Here is a 15,811-nt window from a genome sequence, read left to right as displayed (position 1 = left end):
CGTCAGAGATACTGTAAGTGAGCCGCACTGTCTCGTACGTTCAGAGAGCTGTTTGAGCTCAGCAGGTTCAGGTCATCCCCTCCTCTGAGCACTGCATGATGGACGGCCTGAAGGGAGCAGAGCTCTGCTACCCTCAGCTCCTCAACTCATCCTGCAGGGGTTTAATGCGTCCTCGCCCTGAGACCGTCCTCCTCTACACGCTGCTCTTCTCCATCACTGTGCTCACTGTCGCTCTCAACCTGCTGGTTGTCATCTCGATCTCCCACTTCAGACAGCTTCACACCCCCACCAACCTGCTCCTGCTCTCGTTGGCCATCTCAGACCTCCTTGTCGGGCTGCTGGTGATGCCGGTGGAAACGGTGCGATTCATAGAAACCTGCTGGTTGCTGGGCGACCTCATGTGCGCCCTGTCTTACATTATCGGCTTCAGTCTCACCTCAGCCTCTGTGGGGAACATGGTTCTCATATCGATCGATCGCTTTGTAGCCATTTGTTATCCTCTGCAGTACCCCATCCAAATCACTCGCAGCAGAATTGAGCTGTCTGTGTGTCTGTGCTGGGCCGGCTCGTTCCTCTACAACGGACTGATTTTAAAGGACCATCTCAGGCAGCCAGCCAGACATAACTCCTGCTACGGGGAGTGTATGGTGGTGATTAGCTATGTCTCTGGCACCGTGGACCTTGTGTTCACGTTTATCGGCCCCTGCTCAGTCATCCTGATTCTGTACATCAGAGTGTTTTTGGTGGCTGTGTCTCAGGCGCGTGCCATGCAGTCTCAAATTACGGCAGTCAGTGCAGTTACAGTCACTGCAAAGAAATCAGAGAGAAAAGCAGCCAGGACTCTGGGTATTGTCATACTGGTGTTTTTGATGAGTTTCTGTCCGTACTACTACCCCTCTCTTGCAGGACAGGACATCTCAAACAGTGCTTCATCTTGGGCCATTGTGTCCTGGCTGTTGTATTTTAACTCTTGTTTGAACCCACTCATATATGCTTTTTTCTATCCGTGGTTTAGAAAAGCTATAAAGTCAATTGTCACCCTGAAGATACTTGAGCAGAAGTCCTCTCAGGCAAATATAATTTAAAGTCACTAAATACTTTTTTTTCAAGATCTACATCCCCTTACAAGTGAAATTGTCAAAAAAAAAAACATCCATTCTATTTATGTATGTCAGCATGTTGTATAGCCTGTAAGGACCTTAAAAGACTGAACCTGATGGGCTCCCAAGAGGTGAACTTTCCTAGCGTGGTTTGGGCTTGGTTATTAATGCACAAGGACTTTGTAATAAAATACTGTCATTAGAAGATAATAGAAGGCACAATTTGGAATTTAGCAAAAGAGAGTTTGAAACTTGTTATTTTTTCCTAGATAATTGAGTATATGAAAAAAAAAAGAAAAAAAAAAAAAAGATTATAGCTCTGACTGTTGAGTGAAAATGTATATATTTTGTCTCAGAATTTCCATTTAAACACAGAATTATTGAGGTAATGTGTGAACCATAAATGTCAGGATTCAGCAGCAATGCAAAACTAATGTCCATACCATAACCACTTTATGAGAGAAATGTTTAACAGCACACTGATATTCATGTCTCCCCTGGTTTAGTAAAACTGTTGATGCTCTTGTGAAAGTAAAGCCTGTTTTCTATCAGATTAAGAATCTAGTTGGAGAAAGAATTAAATTGGATGAACAGATCAAGAACAATAAATGTGTTAACATTACATCTTGAGGAGCTTCATTATGTTCATTAAGCTTCTTATAGAAGAGAGGAAAATGACTCTGCATAAAAAGGACAAAAACAAACATTCAGATACAGATACATTGTGTAAAAAAAAAAAAAATAGCACAGTAAGAAACTGCTTTGTATTTTGTTTTTGATGATGGTGTTTAACTAAAGATAATGAAGACATTTCAGTGAAAATATATTCATTTATTTGTGTAAAATTAACTATAAAGAAATGTATATTTACAGTTTGGTTTAGTACAATGTTGAAAACAAAACAAGTTTTAAAAAATTAAGTTTGATGAAGTCTCATCTTCTGGACTGAGACTGTGGTCGTCTGACTTCTGTAATGTAGAGAACAAACAATATATGAAACATAAAAGCAGACAGCATTTTCTTGTTTTAGTCACTTGCCATTCATACATGTATTCATGTTATGTATTAATACACATCAGTCTAATATATTTTACTTACATTTTTTTACAAAAATATATATAAAATGTGATCTTTGAAAAGCAAAACATCCTGGGAACAGATCTGGAAGGTGGCCGTTTTTAGGAAGCATGTAGTAATTACATGTAGGACATTTCAGTGTGCATCTATGTAATTATGGTAGGTCTAATACATGTGTGAATACACAATAAGTACCAGGGATTTCATGTGGCCAAAAGTCCTCACAAGCTGGACACCGCGGCTCTGCTCTTCCTTGGAAGTATCTGGCCACACATGGGTTGTGTATTTTTATTCCACAAGCAGAATTCTCACAAATTTGGCACTAAAAAAAAAAAAAAAAAAAAAAGTGATCAGATTAATACGGTGTACTCATTTTGTTAAGATCAGGTCTGTCACACATTAGCTGAACCAATGCAAAAGGGACTGCAACGCAAGGTGAAAAAAACTAACGCAACATGAAATAAAAACTTGATTGAACTTAAACTGACAGGAAAAACACAAAGACAGACGGCCATTACATATGAATGTGTTTGCACTGCAGAGACACACAAAATCACATTATTAAGAGTGAATTATTGGTCATTCATATTTACGTTGTTACTCAAGTCTGTGACTTCCCACGTGATTTAAACTATAATCATAATAACTTTTATTCCTCAGATTCTTATTTCCAGACAGCTTAAAATAGTACAATTATCTAATTGTATTTATTAATTTAATTAAAACATTGGATTTCAGACTTTTATCGACACATTGAGGAAAAAACAGTTATCTGTAATGACACTGCCTTTAAATTATAAAATTGAGAGTTTCTAAATGACAGAACTAAATCTGATTGATTTCATTCAGGTATTTATCACAGGGCACAAAGTATATCATAAATAACAGAGGGAACATTTACCTGGAAGGCGATGTTGTGACAGATGTGGCACACTTTGATTTGCTCCTGATACATTGCACGAATGTATGGCTCCATCTCTATAATACATCTGGTGGACAAAGTGTATTCACCCCGTTTCTACATAAATGAACAGAAATCAATCACACATCGAATAAAATACACAAACAAAGCGCAAGACGTGTTTCAATACTACAGCAGAGAGGCTTTCATCTGGTTCGCAGACTTAAGTTGGTAGTGAATGTGATTTTAATTTAATATTTGACATCTTTCAACCCACTGAATCGCAAAACCCTCCCTCAGTGACCTTATTTCACAACAGGGATCAGTAACACAGCCTGTTCACTCACAGTGGGCCGATAGACATCCTCAATATTAATCTTATCGATTACATTACATTACGTACATTACAGTCATTTAGCAGACGCTTTTATCCAAAGCGACTTACAATTCAGTATCTATCTACACACCGTAGACGCAGCTACGGGAGCAATTTTTGGGGTTAAGTGTCTTGCTCAAGGACAGATTGACATGAGACTAGTAGAGCAAGAGCCGGGGATCGAACTGCCGACCCTCTGATTGAAAGGCAGCCCTGCTCTCCACTTAGCCACGGTTACCCCTGGGACCCGGGATTAGCCAGATTAAGTTGAAGTCCTTTATGAAAAAGTCCGCAACTGGCATGAAATGCGAGCAAAGTGCTTGATCGATGTTAAAAACATCCTAAATCCTAAATTGTATTTTGACATCCTGTTGGAAACACCGTGTTTTACCTCACTGAGCCATTTGTCGTGCACGAGTCGGTTCAAGAGGTGCTCCGTCTCGCTCTTCTTCAGCTTTTTGGTGGTCAGGGTGTCGGCGCTGTTCAGAATGTCCGTGGAAGACGCCGAGCCATTCTCAGAGACCACGATCAGGTCCATCTGAATCAGAGCGGCTCAAGTTAGCCGCGACACACTTTACACACTGAAGAAGGCAAAAGCCCAAACATCGGTTCATTTTCCCCCGTGCGAACATCAGAGATTGAAAACTGAATAAAAGCTACAGTCAAACTGCTTAGTGGGGACATATGATATGAGACATATACTAATAGAAAAGGTAGTATTTTATTACAAGGCTTTTCATCAGATTTTTCAATTCTTTTTTTTCAAAAAAGCTTTGGATTTAAGTGATTGCAAAACGTCGATTTGCAGGATTTCCTTCTTTAACTCACCGTTTTCCTGAACAGCTCCAGCTCATTGTCGGCATAATCCGACGACATTCTGGTGACAACAGTCTCAGTCATGTTCACCTGGACCGGAATGAAGGAAAACAGGGATCAGCGATGCCTCCTAGTGGTGGGCAGCAGAGCACCATCAGGTGGGCTGCGGAGGTACCGCCAAATGGTTACATTAAATACAAAAATATATTTATTTGGGAAATTTACAAAAGATAGATATCTCAATGTATAAATGTTCACAAAAAAACACCTCAACAATCACATCATCAGGTAGAGACGAATGCATTTTTACTGTTTGCTAGCTAACGGTCCCTTGGATGTAGCGACACAAAATGGATGGTTTTAAAATGAAAAAGTTATGTTGGAGACAACCCTGCGCCAGCAAAGGCTCTGAGAGTAAATATGACCCAGATTATATTAAATTTGGATTCATAATGACCGGCAGTGATAGTTGAGAGTACGCAGAATATGTATTGTGGCACAACACATTTACAACAACGTTTTTGGAAAGGTGGTCCTCGTCTTTGTTTTGTAACAATCAGAAGATGGCCTTAAATTACAAGCGATTGAGAACAGACATTACAGGTTTACAAATCAATTCATCAATTTACAACTATTTTCAAAATGTCACATATTTTTCATCCACCAATGAGCAACTACTCAAACTAATAGATACAAATAAATGTATCACTGTATGTTGTGGCCATTAAAGCTGGATTAAGTGAGCAACCATTCATGATAAATTATCACAACATAATGTGGTTCTCAAAGAGTCCCAATCAATCCCACCGTCAAATTACAGCAGCTGCTGGTATAAAAATGGTTGTCCTTGATTAAATGAAGTCTGCAAGCAAAGCATCGTTTCAGTCGTGACACAGTTGTGCTTCACATCCCCAGTTCTGTGTATTAGGGAAACAGGCCTGACAAGGCAGTCCCAGTAGAAGACTTAAACCCACTTACCAAGGCATAGAACTGGTGACCGTTGTCTTCAGACATCCCTTTTCTGATCTGCATGAACATCGGCTGCAGATTTGAGTTGATGGCTTCAATGAAATCATCCAGCTTGTCGGGGGCGTGCTGCGCTGCAAAAAAAATAAATAAACAAACTGTGAGAATCAACTCCTCTAATTATTTCTTGTGCTTTTCAACCCATATTGTATTACGTACAATACGAATAAGACACACTATTACAAACTTAAACATACAGTATACAATGGCGCAAATGAGCAGGGAGCAACAAAGAAGTTCTTCATTATGGAGATTTCAATTTATGTCTCAATTAACGTTTTCCTAATCAATTGTCGGGAAAGCTTAGATATTCCCAGAAAGTTGTGTTCATGAAGTTTACAATCAGTTAAACTGTTCAATGTAAAAGGCAGTGGAAAGGTGAAATAGTTATGCAAATGTGAAGTAGACAACGGAACATAATTCTATTGATGCTATAAATCCTATGTCCTGATACTGAGCTGAACTCAACTTACTCTGGATCAATCACATTACAAACTGCATATAAAATGACTCACTGTTGTGGGTTTCACAACAATATTGATGGAGCGTCCTCGCGCCTTGTTCATCGACGATGCCATTGGCCATCATGGTCTGTAGGAACCGTCGATGGCTGTCTCCCATCTGTCTCGACATGTCTCTGGACTGATGTAGACAAAACAGAGCGCAGATGCTTGCAGTGTTATACTTACAATATGTTGAGAACTGGTTATTAAAGTAAAGTACTATTCAACCCAACAATCACATTATCCAATGTACATAAATACAACAGACGCCCAAAGTCATCATTTCTAGTGAAAAGTATTTAGTAAAAAACAATCCAACGGGTCACTGATTTCAGTATAGATCCAAACTGCAACTATGCTTCAATGTTAGCCGTCCCTATATGTGTATTATCGGACAGCTAACGTTAACAACCAAACAGAAATGTAACTTTACACGGTCATGATTCATGTTTCCACAATGAAGACCATGGCCCAATAACTCACATCGGTGGCTAACTGAAGTACACAGTATGACGTTTGTGACTTCGTCTCGAGCTTTAACAGTTATATATTGGTAGCTTAGCTAGCTGACGTTAATGTTACATCAAGTGCTTCAACAGCCGCACAGTAACGTTAGCTAAATGAAGCTAACCTAACCGTTAACCGTTGCTTACCTGTGCCAAGATGTTGTCGGTTAACGGTTTGACCACGGATATTTGCTTTCCAGCGAATTAAAGTTTGAATAATGTGCAGAAACGAACTTCTATAGTCAAAATAATTCGCGGACAAATTTACGAACTACCCTCCTGTGATCCACGCTTCCTGTTATTTAGCCTTTCTTCTTCTTCTCCCCCGTGACGACTTCCGGTAGTTGGCGTGGTGAATTACCGCCACCTGTCTGTCTGTAATGTCTCTGTCAGAAGTCAGACTTGCTTTGCAAGAGTAGCTTTTGAGTAGCTTTAATAGGGCGGAGACTTACAGTAGATAATAAATTGCTGATGAAGTCAACAGTATATTTCTTAGTATTGCAATCTACATGAATTTGATTTTTCAAAGTGACTGTTGTGCTTTAGAGTTGCTGAGAAACTGTGATTGTCATATGGTAGCGTCACAAGATTAAGCTGTGAAATGTCCATTTTGAAGGGGATAATGATAATAATGCAATAGTTCACGGTTAGTATTCTTGGTATCTTGCTTGTCATGAGATTAACACAGAAGTGTGTGGACTGGGTAGGCAACTTAACAGTATTTATCCTGAACTTAATGAATTACTGTTACAATAAGACAATGCATCAAGTGTTACAGTATTTGTGCTATGATCTAAATAAATAGTTGCCCAAAAAGGTTAGAGTGCTAATAGTGATTGTCAAACAGCAAACACAATTTATTCTAAATGCTTTATTACACTAACAAATTAAATAAGAACAGATATAATACAAGGTGTCTGAGTCTTTGATTACAATATAGCCTATTATTAACATTATTTAAATACAGTATCCAATGTCATCATGTTTTACTGCAGCAGGTAACCCTAATATTCCTCAACATTATCCCAAATCTTCACTTCAGTTAAGTCAGTCAACTATTTCAAGTTCACAAGGTGTCAGAAAATAGACGGGTTATTATACTGGTGTTCATCATTATCAGCATGTTTACATGTGCCCCAAGACCTCGATTCATGTGAAAGGCAAACCGTTTATATGGATATCCCAATAACCTCAGTTTAACTGGTCAATGTCTGAAAAGGTTTATGATAAACCTCCAGGAAACATTGTATTATCCCCCTACAAACCTGAACCAAAATATGTAAAAAAAAATATTTTTTTAAAACTGACCGGTAACCAGGTTTGTTATTTGGATTATGTTGACTCTTCTTTCTGAGGTACAGTGGATAAAACGATTCTGATGTTAAAAACATTAGGAGAATTAAGAGTACTGCCTGATTGAATCAAATCACTAATGTTTATGCAAACGCACTGATGTCGAGGTTGTGTTCGAGTCATTACTGAAGGGGCAAACACACCAACCTGATAAACTCGACCACTGTCATTTGCAGAGTTGAAATTTTGAAGCTCTCCTGATAACACTGCCCCGTCCTTGCTTCTATTTTTTTTTTTTTTTGGAGAATCTAAAATTTGAGTCGTTTAATTAAAACTCAGGAATGCCTTGGAGGGATTACGCTGACTTGTTGAAGTGCCAATGCTGAGTTTCATCTCAACATCTAGAACAATCAAATCAAGTAAACAGCAGATTTTCAAGGCAAAGGTTGTTCTTCCGTCTGTCCTTCAGGAATAAGAAAGCAAGGTCTTGACAATGATCTCAGAGATGGAAGTATAGACACCGACACTAGCATTTTAACAATTATTCTATTGTGACATTTACTTGCTCACCGCATGAAAAAATATAAAATAAAAGTACGATTGGGAGTCCTGTCGTAAAACAATCTGCATTTTTTTTCTTCCCAGATGAGTTCACATCAGCAACCACTCTGATCCGGTGCAGGTGTTGCTCTTATTTAGCATTGTGATATAAATTCAGGAAAGAAACAAAACTCGTCACTACTGTCAAGTCAAAACTGAACAAACGGCATGTGCAATAGAAATTATCCACGGTGTGATCAATCCTTAGTAATGTGGTTGGAAAAGCTAGGCATGTGTCACTTGTTCTCCCAGTTTTGGCCTCTTGCGGTGGCTCAATAGATTCTCCGTCTTGCTCTCGCACAATCCAACTTCAACAGTATTTGAAGTCCAGATCCAAGGACAGTGGGCTTCTTCTTTTTTTTTTTTTTTTCTTAGCCCACAAATGTAATCACTGTCTTCCTATTTCTCCAAAGTGCCCATTGTTGACTCAGTGTGCTTTTTTTGTCCCATCAAATGTCTTTATTCTTTAAGTTGGCAGCAGTTGGCTGAGAAAGCACCACACCTGAGGACCAAATGTAAGAAGGAGAATGAAGAGATGACAACAACAAAGCGGTTTTCCCTGGAAAAAAATAAATAAAAAATGGAGGCAATCACAAGGGCTGCCTGTTGTGAAACAGTCAGCTGAGAACCACCAGTGTCCCTCCACAAAGAGAACAATGACGATGATGATGTCATATGTGGTTTGTACCTTGTGTTTTAGTGGCTGGGAGGAAACTGTCCATGTGTGTTGATGGACTGTTGCAATTTTTCCTCTTTGGCCCTTCTGCTGTGGCAAAGCTGTGGATTAACACACAAAACAGTCATAGCATCTTTCATCTTAAAATGTAACGATGAGTTCGGATCACATTCAGACTCAGAACAGAAAATATATCATGATTATTTTTTTACACAAAGACAGCACTTCTCACCGTTCTCTTCTCCATGAAGCTGGTCAGGAATTCGTCAATGTCTGCGCGTCCCTCCAGGAAGTTTTCAGCCGTCTCCTCCGACTCCTCCTCAGCCTGGTGGGCTGCAACTTTTAACCGAGCCTGTAGAGTACTAAGACTGCAACTCTAGTGGGGATTTAAAAAAAAAAAAACACAAAAGGTAAGAAACAGAAAGACAAACATTTTTCAGTGGCCTGTGTCAAGACAAGTTTAGCTGCTTGACAAGGTAAAACAATGAGGTCTTTTGGTTGACTGAGAGGCAGAGCATAATCCCACCCAACAGAAGAGGATCCTCAAAACACGAGGGCTGATGTGTAGCAGGAGACAGATGCTGGACTGAAGTTTAAAGCCAGCGGTTGCTTCACATGTCAGGCACCATTTTTTTTTTTATGAACACACTCTACTAGACTATTTTGTAATTTTTGTAATGCACTCTGGCACCTTATTTACATTAAAAGTACAATAAATACCCCATTATAAATCAAATAATTGTCATTGTGAATTAAATCACGGTTGGTGGGTCACCCGGCACCAAAGTTGAGAATCACTGGTGTAGCCTCTCACCTCACTGAGATCATGCTGTCTCTGCATCCTTGTTTCAAAGGCCAACTTCATCTGAGTCAGCTGTTCATACTGTCAACGGACAAAAACAGGCATCACAAGCTGCTAGACAATAGTGTGCACGTGTTCATAGTGTGTGTGTGTGTGTGTGTGTGTGTGTGTGTGTGTGTGTGTGTGTGTTTGTTTGAAAGAGAGCACAATAGACTGGATGTAATATCTGACCTTGTAGAGCATTTCTTGTCGTTTTCCTTCCAGCTGCGGCTCCATCTGAAGATTTTTCTCTGTAAGTGACAAACGGGGGACGCACAAAGCTTTGTAAAACTCAACTAAATGTTCACTTCCCTTTCACGATTGACTTTCAAGACCTTTGGTCCAGCTGCAGAAGAGGAACTTACTAGCCATGTCCACTATACTGGTGACCAGCTCTTCTTTATCACTGGTGACCTGTTTCAGTTGTGGCAAACTCACAAAGAACTCCAGCAACACGTCCTCGTTCTCAGACATGTCCGACAACTGGGTCAGACTAGGAGGGGGCAGACAAAGACATACAGAACAAAAGACATTAACGGGTACAACAGAATGTTCCCCCTGACATTATAGCATGCTTACAAAATGTCTCATGAAATATAAAAGATGTTTAAGTTGGCGATATTTGGGAATACATTACTTCAAGTCACAGAGTTCAGGAAAAGTCTCAGGAATCTCAGGCATCTTGTACATGTGTCCGTTCAGTCCAGCCTGAAACGGACAGCAGTAGAATCAGCACGTCACATTCTTCAAGGAATTTATGCCAACACTAGATGTGTCTGAACCCGAGCAATCAGCTGCAGGGAAAGACATCCTCTATGCGTTCATTCCGGATGTATTCAATCCACTTGTGTACGATGTCCAGTATCATTTTACCTGGAAGTCTCCAGTAGGAACAGGCAGCGGCAGGTCAGAAATCAGGCCGTATGGGGCTGGAGCTCGAGGGGGCCCATGGGCACCATCGACCCCTGGGTGAGGCATGAGAGCTGGAGCTGGGCCTGGACCAGGAGGTGGCGTGTGACTGGGGCCCACATGACGAGGACCATAGTGATAAGCCTGAGTGGGGTAAGGCGCCATGCCTGACGGCTTGTACATACTGCTGGGTAAACGCCAGAGGAAATATGATTATTTGACGTAAGCGTTACAAATGTATTTCTAGAGGAAATCGTAGCAGGATAAAATTATTTTGCTAAAAAAAATGAGAGCCAGTTTGCAGAACACCTGGACTTTCTGTTGTAATGAAGCACAATGAGAAAGTACTGAGAGACAACTGAAGTGTCCATGAATGTAAGGGGAAGCTCACTATGGGAAGCCAGCAGAGCCAGTGGACATCAAGGCAGGAGGACTCTTCCAGAACTCGTCCAGCAGACTCTGAATGACCTTGCCCAGATCTGAGTGCATCCCAAACTGCAACATACACAACAAGGAAAATGTTTCAAGGAAAGTGAGAATAGCACTATGCAACTTAAGCATGAGCTAGCAAAAAGGAAAAAAAATGAAGGTTATGTTGCTACAGGCTATCGGGAAATTACTAATTTGCCAATGGTGGCTTTTATGAATCAATTACATTGCAGATCTGGAATAACCCAACCAACTAAACTCCTTCAACATTCCTGGAAACCCTAGAAAACGACTTACATTAGTGATGAGGGGGCTAGTGATCATGGTGCCATTATTGCCGTCGACTAAATGATGACCAACGGGGGGGTAGACACTAACCACCGGCTTCTCCTGGGGGAACTGAGGAGGCAGCAGTCTAGAGGAACGAGAAGAGATCCAGCTTTCAGGAATCACAGTAACATAAGTTACAACATGTGAGATCAATATTGTAATGCGGTATTATGGTAGTGTCATGTCCATATGTCCCTATAAAGTCCCTATAAAGTACAACTTTAACCTATATGACTAGTTCCTGCTGTGGGGACTGAAGCCAGTGAGACATGTTGTTTTGATTGCTAAGCGCCCTTTCCTGCGTTCTTCTCTAACCATCTTGTGAAAATATGGAATGATGCTGTTGCCTCCTCTTCTTCAACTCCACACTGGCATAGAAATGTGTGAGTTGTTAATACAACATATTCAAAAAATCATTGTGTTCCTATACGCAGTAGTTGGGATTAATGCAGGTCTATATGTTTGGTTGGAAATGGGGGGAAAAAAAATATTATTAAAAAAGGGAATAAAACTTTTAACCCTCAAAATAATAACAGTGGTTCAACCGTATGTGAAATGTTTTTTTGTTTCTTTAAATGTTTTTGTAATTTCAACTATACAAGTTTATTGATAGAAAAAAAGTTTGATGAGAAGTGTGTCACGTGGTTGCTTCCAAACGAAGTCAGTCACTCTGTATGGGCAGAGATGTACTCACATGTTAACACTAATGGTGGAGTTGTTGACTGTGAATGGTATTCTGTACTCCACATCCTTCTGGATCTCTGCGAGGCTGTTTGGGGAAACAGAAACACACGATCAGAACTCTTGCATCTGTAGTCATGATCAGCACAGTACGAAAACACATTGTACGTCTACCATCAATGTTTATGGACATTCTGCTGGTTTGGAAAGAGAGATACAGAGTTATGAGATATTTAAAGTGAGGCCTTTACTGCCTATCCACAACCATTACCTCTACTTCTAATGCTGATATTGGTAACAATATTTACATCAGTTTTTTTAAAACAATCTATACATTACACAACATACCCAGCAACAACACATTCACCCCTACAAAAGAGAGCGGCAGGTCAAGAAGCCCTCGCTTTACACACACAGTACAGTCTTATATAGAAAAGTAGTAATTATTAGGAAATGTATTCCTTTAGCACTGCCATGTCACGAGCAGCATTCACCACAACACATTAGCCTTTTCACTCCCATGAGCATGGTTCCTTCGCAGTGTGTAATCCCATTACTTTGTCACACACACACACACACACATACTTCACATCAGGAGGGAGACCACCATGGTTAAATGCATCTGGCTGAGAAGACATGTACTAACAGAACAGTCTGTCGTGTCGGCAGTACATGTCTCACTGAGGAGAAAGACGAACCAAACTGTCACTGAGATGACAGAGCTCCTTGGTAAACAAAGGCTAATACTTTAATCGCCACGTCGAATTAGCAAAGCTCCTCCTAAAACCAAATGCGTGACACGTTGTCGTGGTAAACACTAGCATGGCCACAGGACAGGAGCAGCCAGCTACAACTCGTGTCATCGTCCCTACGAACAGACATTGCACACAGTCACGGGCTGACTTGGTCAGCTAGCCAGCTAACACAGCGCCCTGACGCGTGTTAGCAAGGAGAGATTAGCAAACATTAGGCTTTCAGCGATCACACGAGGGCACGTCAAAGCAGTGGTCGTGGGTTAATGTAAAATCACGTGTATTGTTTTGGCAGGGACTAATGTGGACGAAACACTGGGTTATAACCTATATAAGCCTGACGTTGTTCCTCTGACTCAGCTGAGAGCCTGGCGGCTAGCTATGCTAAGTAAACATTAGCTGTGTGTGTGTAACTAGTCAACATATTTGATTGATTTACGTGAGTTGAGTGGCCAGGAGATATTGTAGTGACCAAAATAGCGCTGTGTTTAACAGGCTAACCAGCAGCCCCCAGGGGGTAGTTTGATGTGACCGGTAGCCGTTCACTTTACCTTGGGTGAGCGGCTTTGAGTGACTCGATCTGCCGCTGTCTTTGTTGCTGTAGGCTGTTCAGAGGAGGGAGAGGTCCGGAGCCTTTGGACAGGGGGAAAAGCCAGTTCATCCTCTCCTGGCGAAACCACGGACTGAACTTGGTGACAGAATGTAAAGGCCGATAACAGACGAAGACGAAATGGAAGAGAAAGTGAGACTGAACAGCACACGGTGTGGAGATGTGTGGTGCTAACCGCTGTTAGCTGCTTGACGAACGACTCGGTTTGTTGTCCACACGGGGCTTACTTTGTAGATACGTTACAAAGTCAGATGGCATGTCCTAACGTTTCGACTAAAATGTCACTTCCGTTTTATCCACAAGAGTTTGTATGTCGTTTTAGCATTGTCATTAATATTACTGAGGCGAGAGATAATTATAGCGCAACACGAAAACAACCTTCCGAGTAGGCAACAGAAGCTTGATCAACTTATTTACGTATTACGTCACGCAGCAGTCTACGCAAAGCGCAACTTCCGGTTTTGTTGGTTTCATAATAAAGAATCCTTAAAGCTAAACTAAAATGGTTTATTTTTTGAATGTATAAGTTATTGCATGTCATCGATCAAATCAAAAAGAACACCATTAAAAAAAATATTTTGATGATTCATTTCTATTTAACCCTACCTTTCTAAACCCCCAAAAGACGATGGACAATACATTAGATTATTTTTAGTACATTTATATTATTAATGTAGTAGACCTTTGGCGGTTTAATTCATTTCTATTATTTTCTATATTGCCTGTATTTTTGTCGTATACATATTGTTTAATTTGTTTGTTTTTTCAACGAAGTCATTCATGACATAAAGATACTAATTCGGGAAAGTCAGACAAATTATAAAGTTGGATAGATTCCACATTTAGTTTGGAAAGTTAATGGCACTGAGAATAATGGCTCAAACAAAAGGATATTACTTTAAGTTTTGGATTGTTCAGTCGATAAAGACAGGGATCCTTCTCATGCTGGCTCATTGTCACAGTGGCATGGCTTAATGGGACACTTGAACAGAACAGAACAGAGCAATCAGTAATATTATCAGTAACACCTGTGCTTCTCCTAGTATGGCATGTCAGAATTTGCTATCGCCATCGCTCTAGTATAAGATTAACAATGTTAGAAGACACAGTACATTTACAATATATTTGATTTCTGCTCGTATGACATGCAGTAAGAAGACAAAACACCAGTCAAAGTTTGAGAAACCCAAATTGGACAGTCAAAGTTACTTCACTTGGACACGTCAATGAAGTAGTGAAAGTGGCGCCCTGTTTTCCTACATGAGTATATAGATTTCCATCCTCATAAAACATTTGCAAAACCGATATTTTAAGTGTTTTAAATCGTTTTAAATTGTTTACGTCCATGTGTACTTGCTGTATTTTCCTTCCTTTTTTGACGCTTGCTGTATTTATTGGGATACTACTGCCACCTCTAGATCAGTAAAATAGTGTGAGACATAGAACACTCAGAAAAAAACAGCTCCATAGTACTAGCTACTCGAGGTAAAACACACCAGGTAATCTTAAACATTTTCGATCCTTAACTGGTTGATAGTAGTATAGTTTCAGTTTCATAATGTGCAGGAGTACAACACCATTGTATTAAGTTATGTATACAAAATACACAAATAGTCATATTAAATATTTAGTATAGTCAATATCAAGCCTCATTCTTATTTCCCATATCCTTGACAAAACAAAGTCACTTAGCGGCTAATCCATGAGGTTAGTAGATCCCTCTCCAATAACTTTGTTAACTCCGTGACTTGTCAAATTTGTCAGTACTTGGAAAAAAATTAGATTAAATAGGATGACTCCAACCCATATCATTTACTTTTCACAGGACCTTTTAGCACCACTCTGACCATATTTTCTTCATCAAAGCTCTACAGCAGGAGTCACTAATAGAGGGACCGCAGTCCGGATCCGGAACCTAAAACCTAAAGATAATTGAGAATTATTACATTTTGACGGAGCGCTTTTATTTGAACCGGCGAAGATTTTCCAGCCTTTACGGCACTTATTCAGCGGCGTAAATCACATCACGTGATGCAGCTCAGCCAATCAAATATGGGTATTCTGACAAATTTCCTGAATCAAGTGAGATGTAAACACACGGGGGAGACGAGGACAGAGAACGAGGAGTAGAAGAATTATTACGTGAGTCAGAGAAGTTATTTCAGATGACGTTCTTCAAAGAGAGAAAAGTGGTCAGAGAGACAAGAGACCAGAGTCTTTAACTAACAATGAACAGACTCTTTCATAGGTTAATTCTTCCCACGGACAGTTTAAAACCAGTGTGTCTCATATATTCAGAGACCGTGACGATTATTAAAAGCGGTAATGTGAAGCGCCACTACGAGACAAAGCACAACTCTTTTGAGCAAACGTACCCACTCACAT

The 15,811-nt window shown here is 40.2% G+C and overlaps 3 protein-coding genes across 4 annotated transcripts; 1 reads left to right on the top strand and 2 right to left on the bottom strand.

The window, feature by feature from the left end:
• Positions 1-98: 98 nt before the first annotated feature.
• On the top strand, positions 99-1,085 carry LOC137885242 (trace amine-associated receptor 13c-like). The gene has a single exon (XM_068727421.1). The coding sequence runs from the start codon at positions 99-101 to the stop codon at positions 1,083-1,085; it is 987 nt and encodes a 328-aa protein (XP_068583522.1).
• Positions 1,086-1,531: 446 nt separating this feature from the next.
• nsmce1 (NSE1 homolog, SMC5-SMC6 complex component) lies at positions 1,532-6,594 on the bottom strand. Its single transcript, XM_068727081.1, has 8 exons — positions 6,453-6,594; positions 5,812-5,938; positions 5,249-5,370; positions 4,283-4,360; positions 3,846-3,992; positions 3,079-3,195; positions 2,373-2,499; positions 1,532-2,068 (listed from the first exon to the last, which is right to left on the bottom strand). The coding sequence occupies exons 2-8, from the start codon at positions 5,927-5,929 to the stop codon at positions 2,034-2,036; spliced, it is 744 nt and encodes a 247-aa protein (XP_068583182.1). The 5' UTR covers positions 5,930-5,938; positions 6,453-6,594; the 3' UTR covers positions 1,532-2,033.
• A 573-nt stretch (positions 6,595-7,167) lies between these two features.
• vps37a (VPS37A subunit of ESCRT-I) lies at positions 7,168-13,823 on the bottom strand. Of its 2 annotated transcripts, none has more exons than XM_068727435.1 (12): positions 13,368-13,823; positions 12,078-12,152; positions 11,351-11,468; positions 11,016-11,119; positions 10,589-10,811; positions 10,353-10,423; positions 10,081-10,208; positions 9,908-9,966; positions 9,689-9,757; positions 9,107-9,250; positions 8,887-8,975; positions 7,168-8,700 (listed from the first exon to the last, which is right to left on the bottom strand). In XM_068727435.1, the coding sequence occupies exons 1-11, from the start codon at positions 13,475-13,477 to the stop codon at positions 8,895-8,897; spliced, it is 1,182 nt and encodes a 393-aa protein (XP_068583536.1). In that variant the 5' UTR covers positions 13,478-13,823; the 3' UTR covers positions 7,168-8,700; positions 8,887-8,894. The 2 variants fall into 2 exon arrangements, with proteins under 2 accessions (XP_068583536.1, XP_068583537.1); XM_068727436.1 differs by having other exon boundaries at positions 10,589-10,808.
• Positions 13,824-15,811: the final 1,988 nt, after the last annotated feature.

The sequence above is a fragment of the Cebidichthys violaceus genome, unplaced genomic scaffold (assembly GCF_023349555.1).
Source record: "Cebidichthys violaceus isolate CVI_PGR_0920_01 unplaced genomic scaffold, fCebVio1.0.p SCAF_4, whole genome shotgun sequence".
In the NCBI taxonomy this organism is placed as follows: Eukaryota; Metazoa; Chordata; class Actinopteri; order Perciformes; family Stichaeidae; genus Cebidichthys; species Cebidichthys violaceus.
This window is presented reverse-complemented; position numbering and strand designations above follow the sequence as displayed.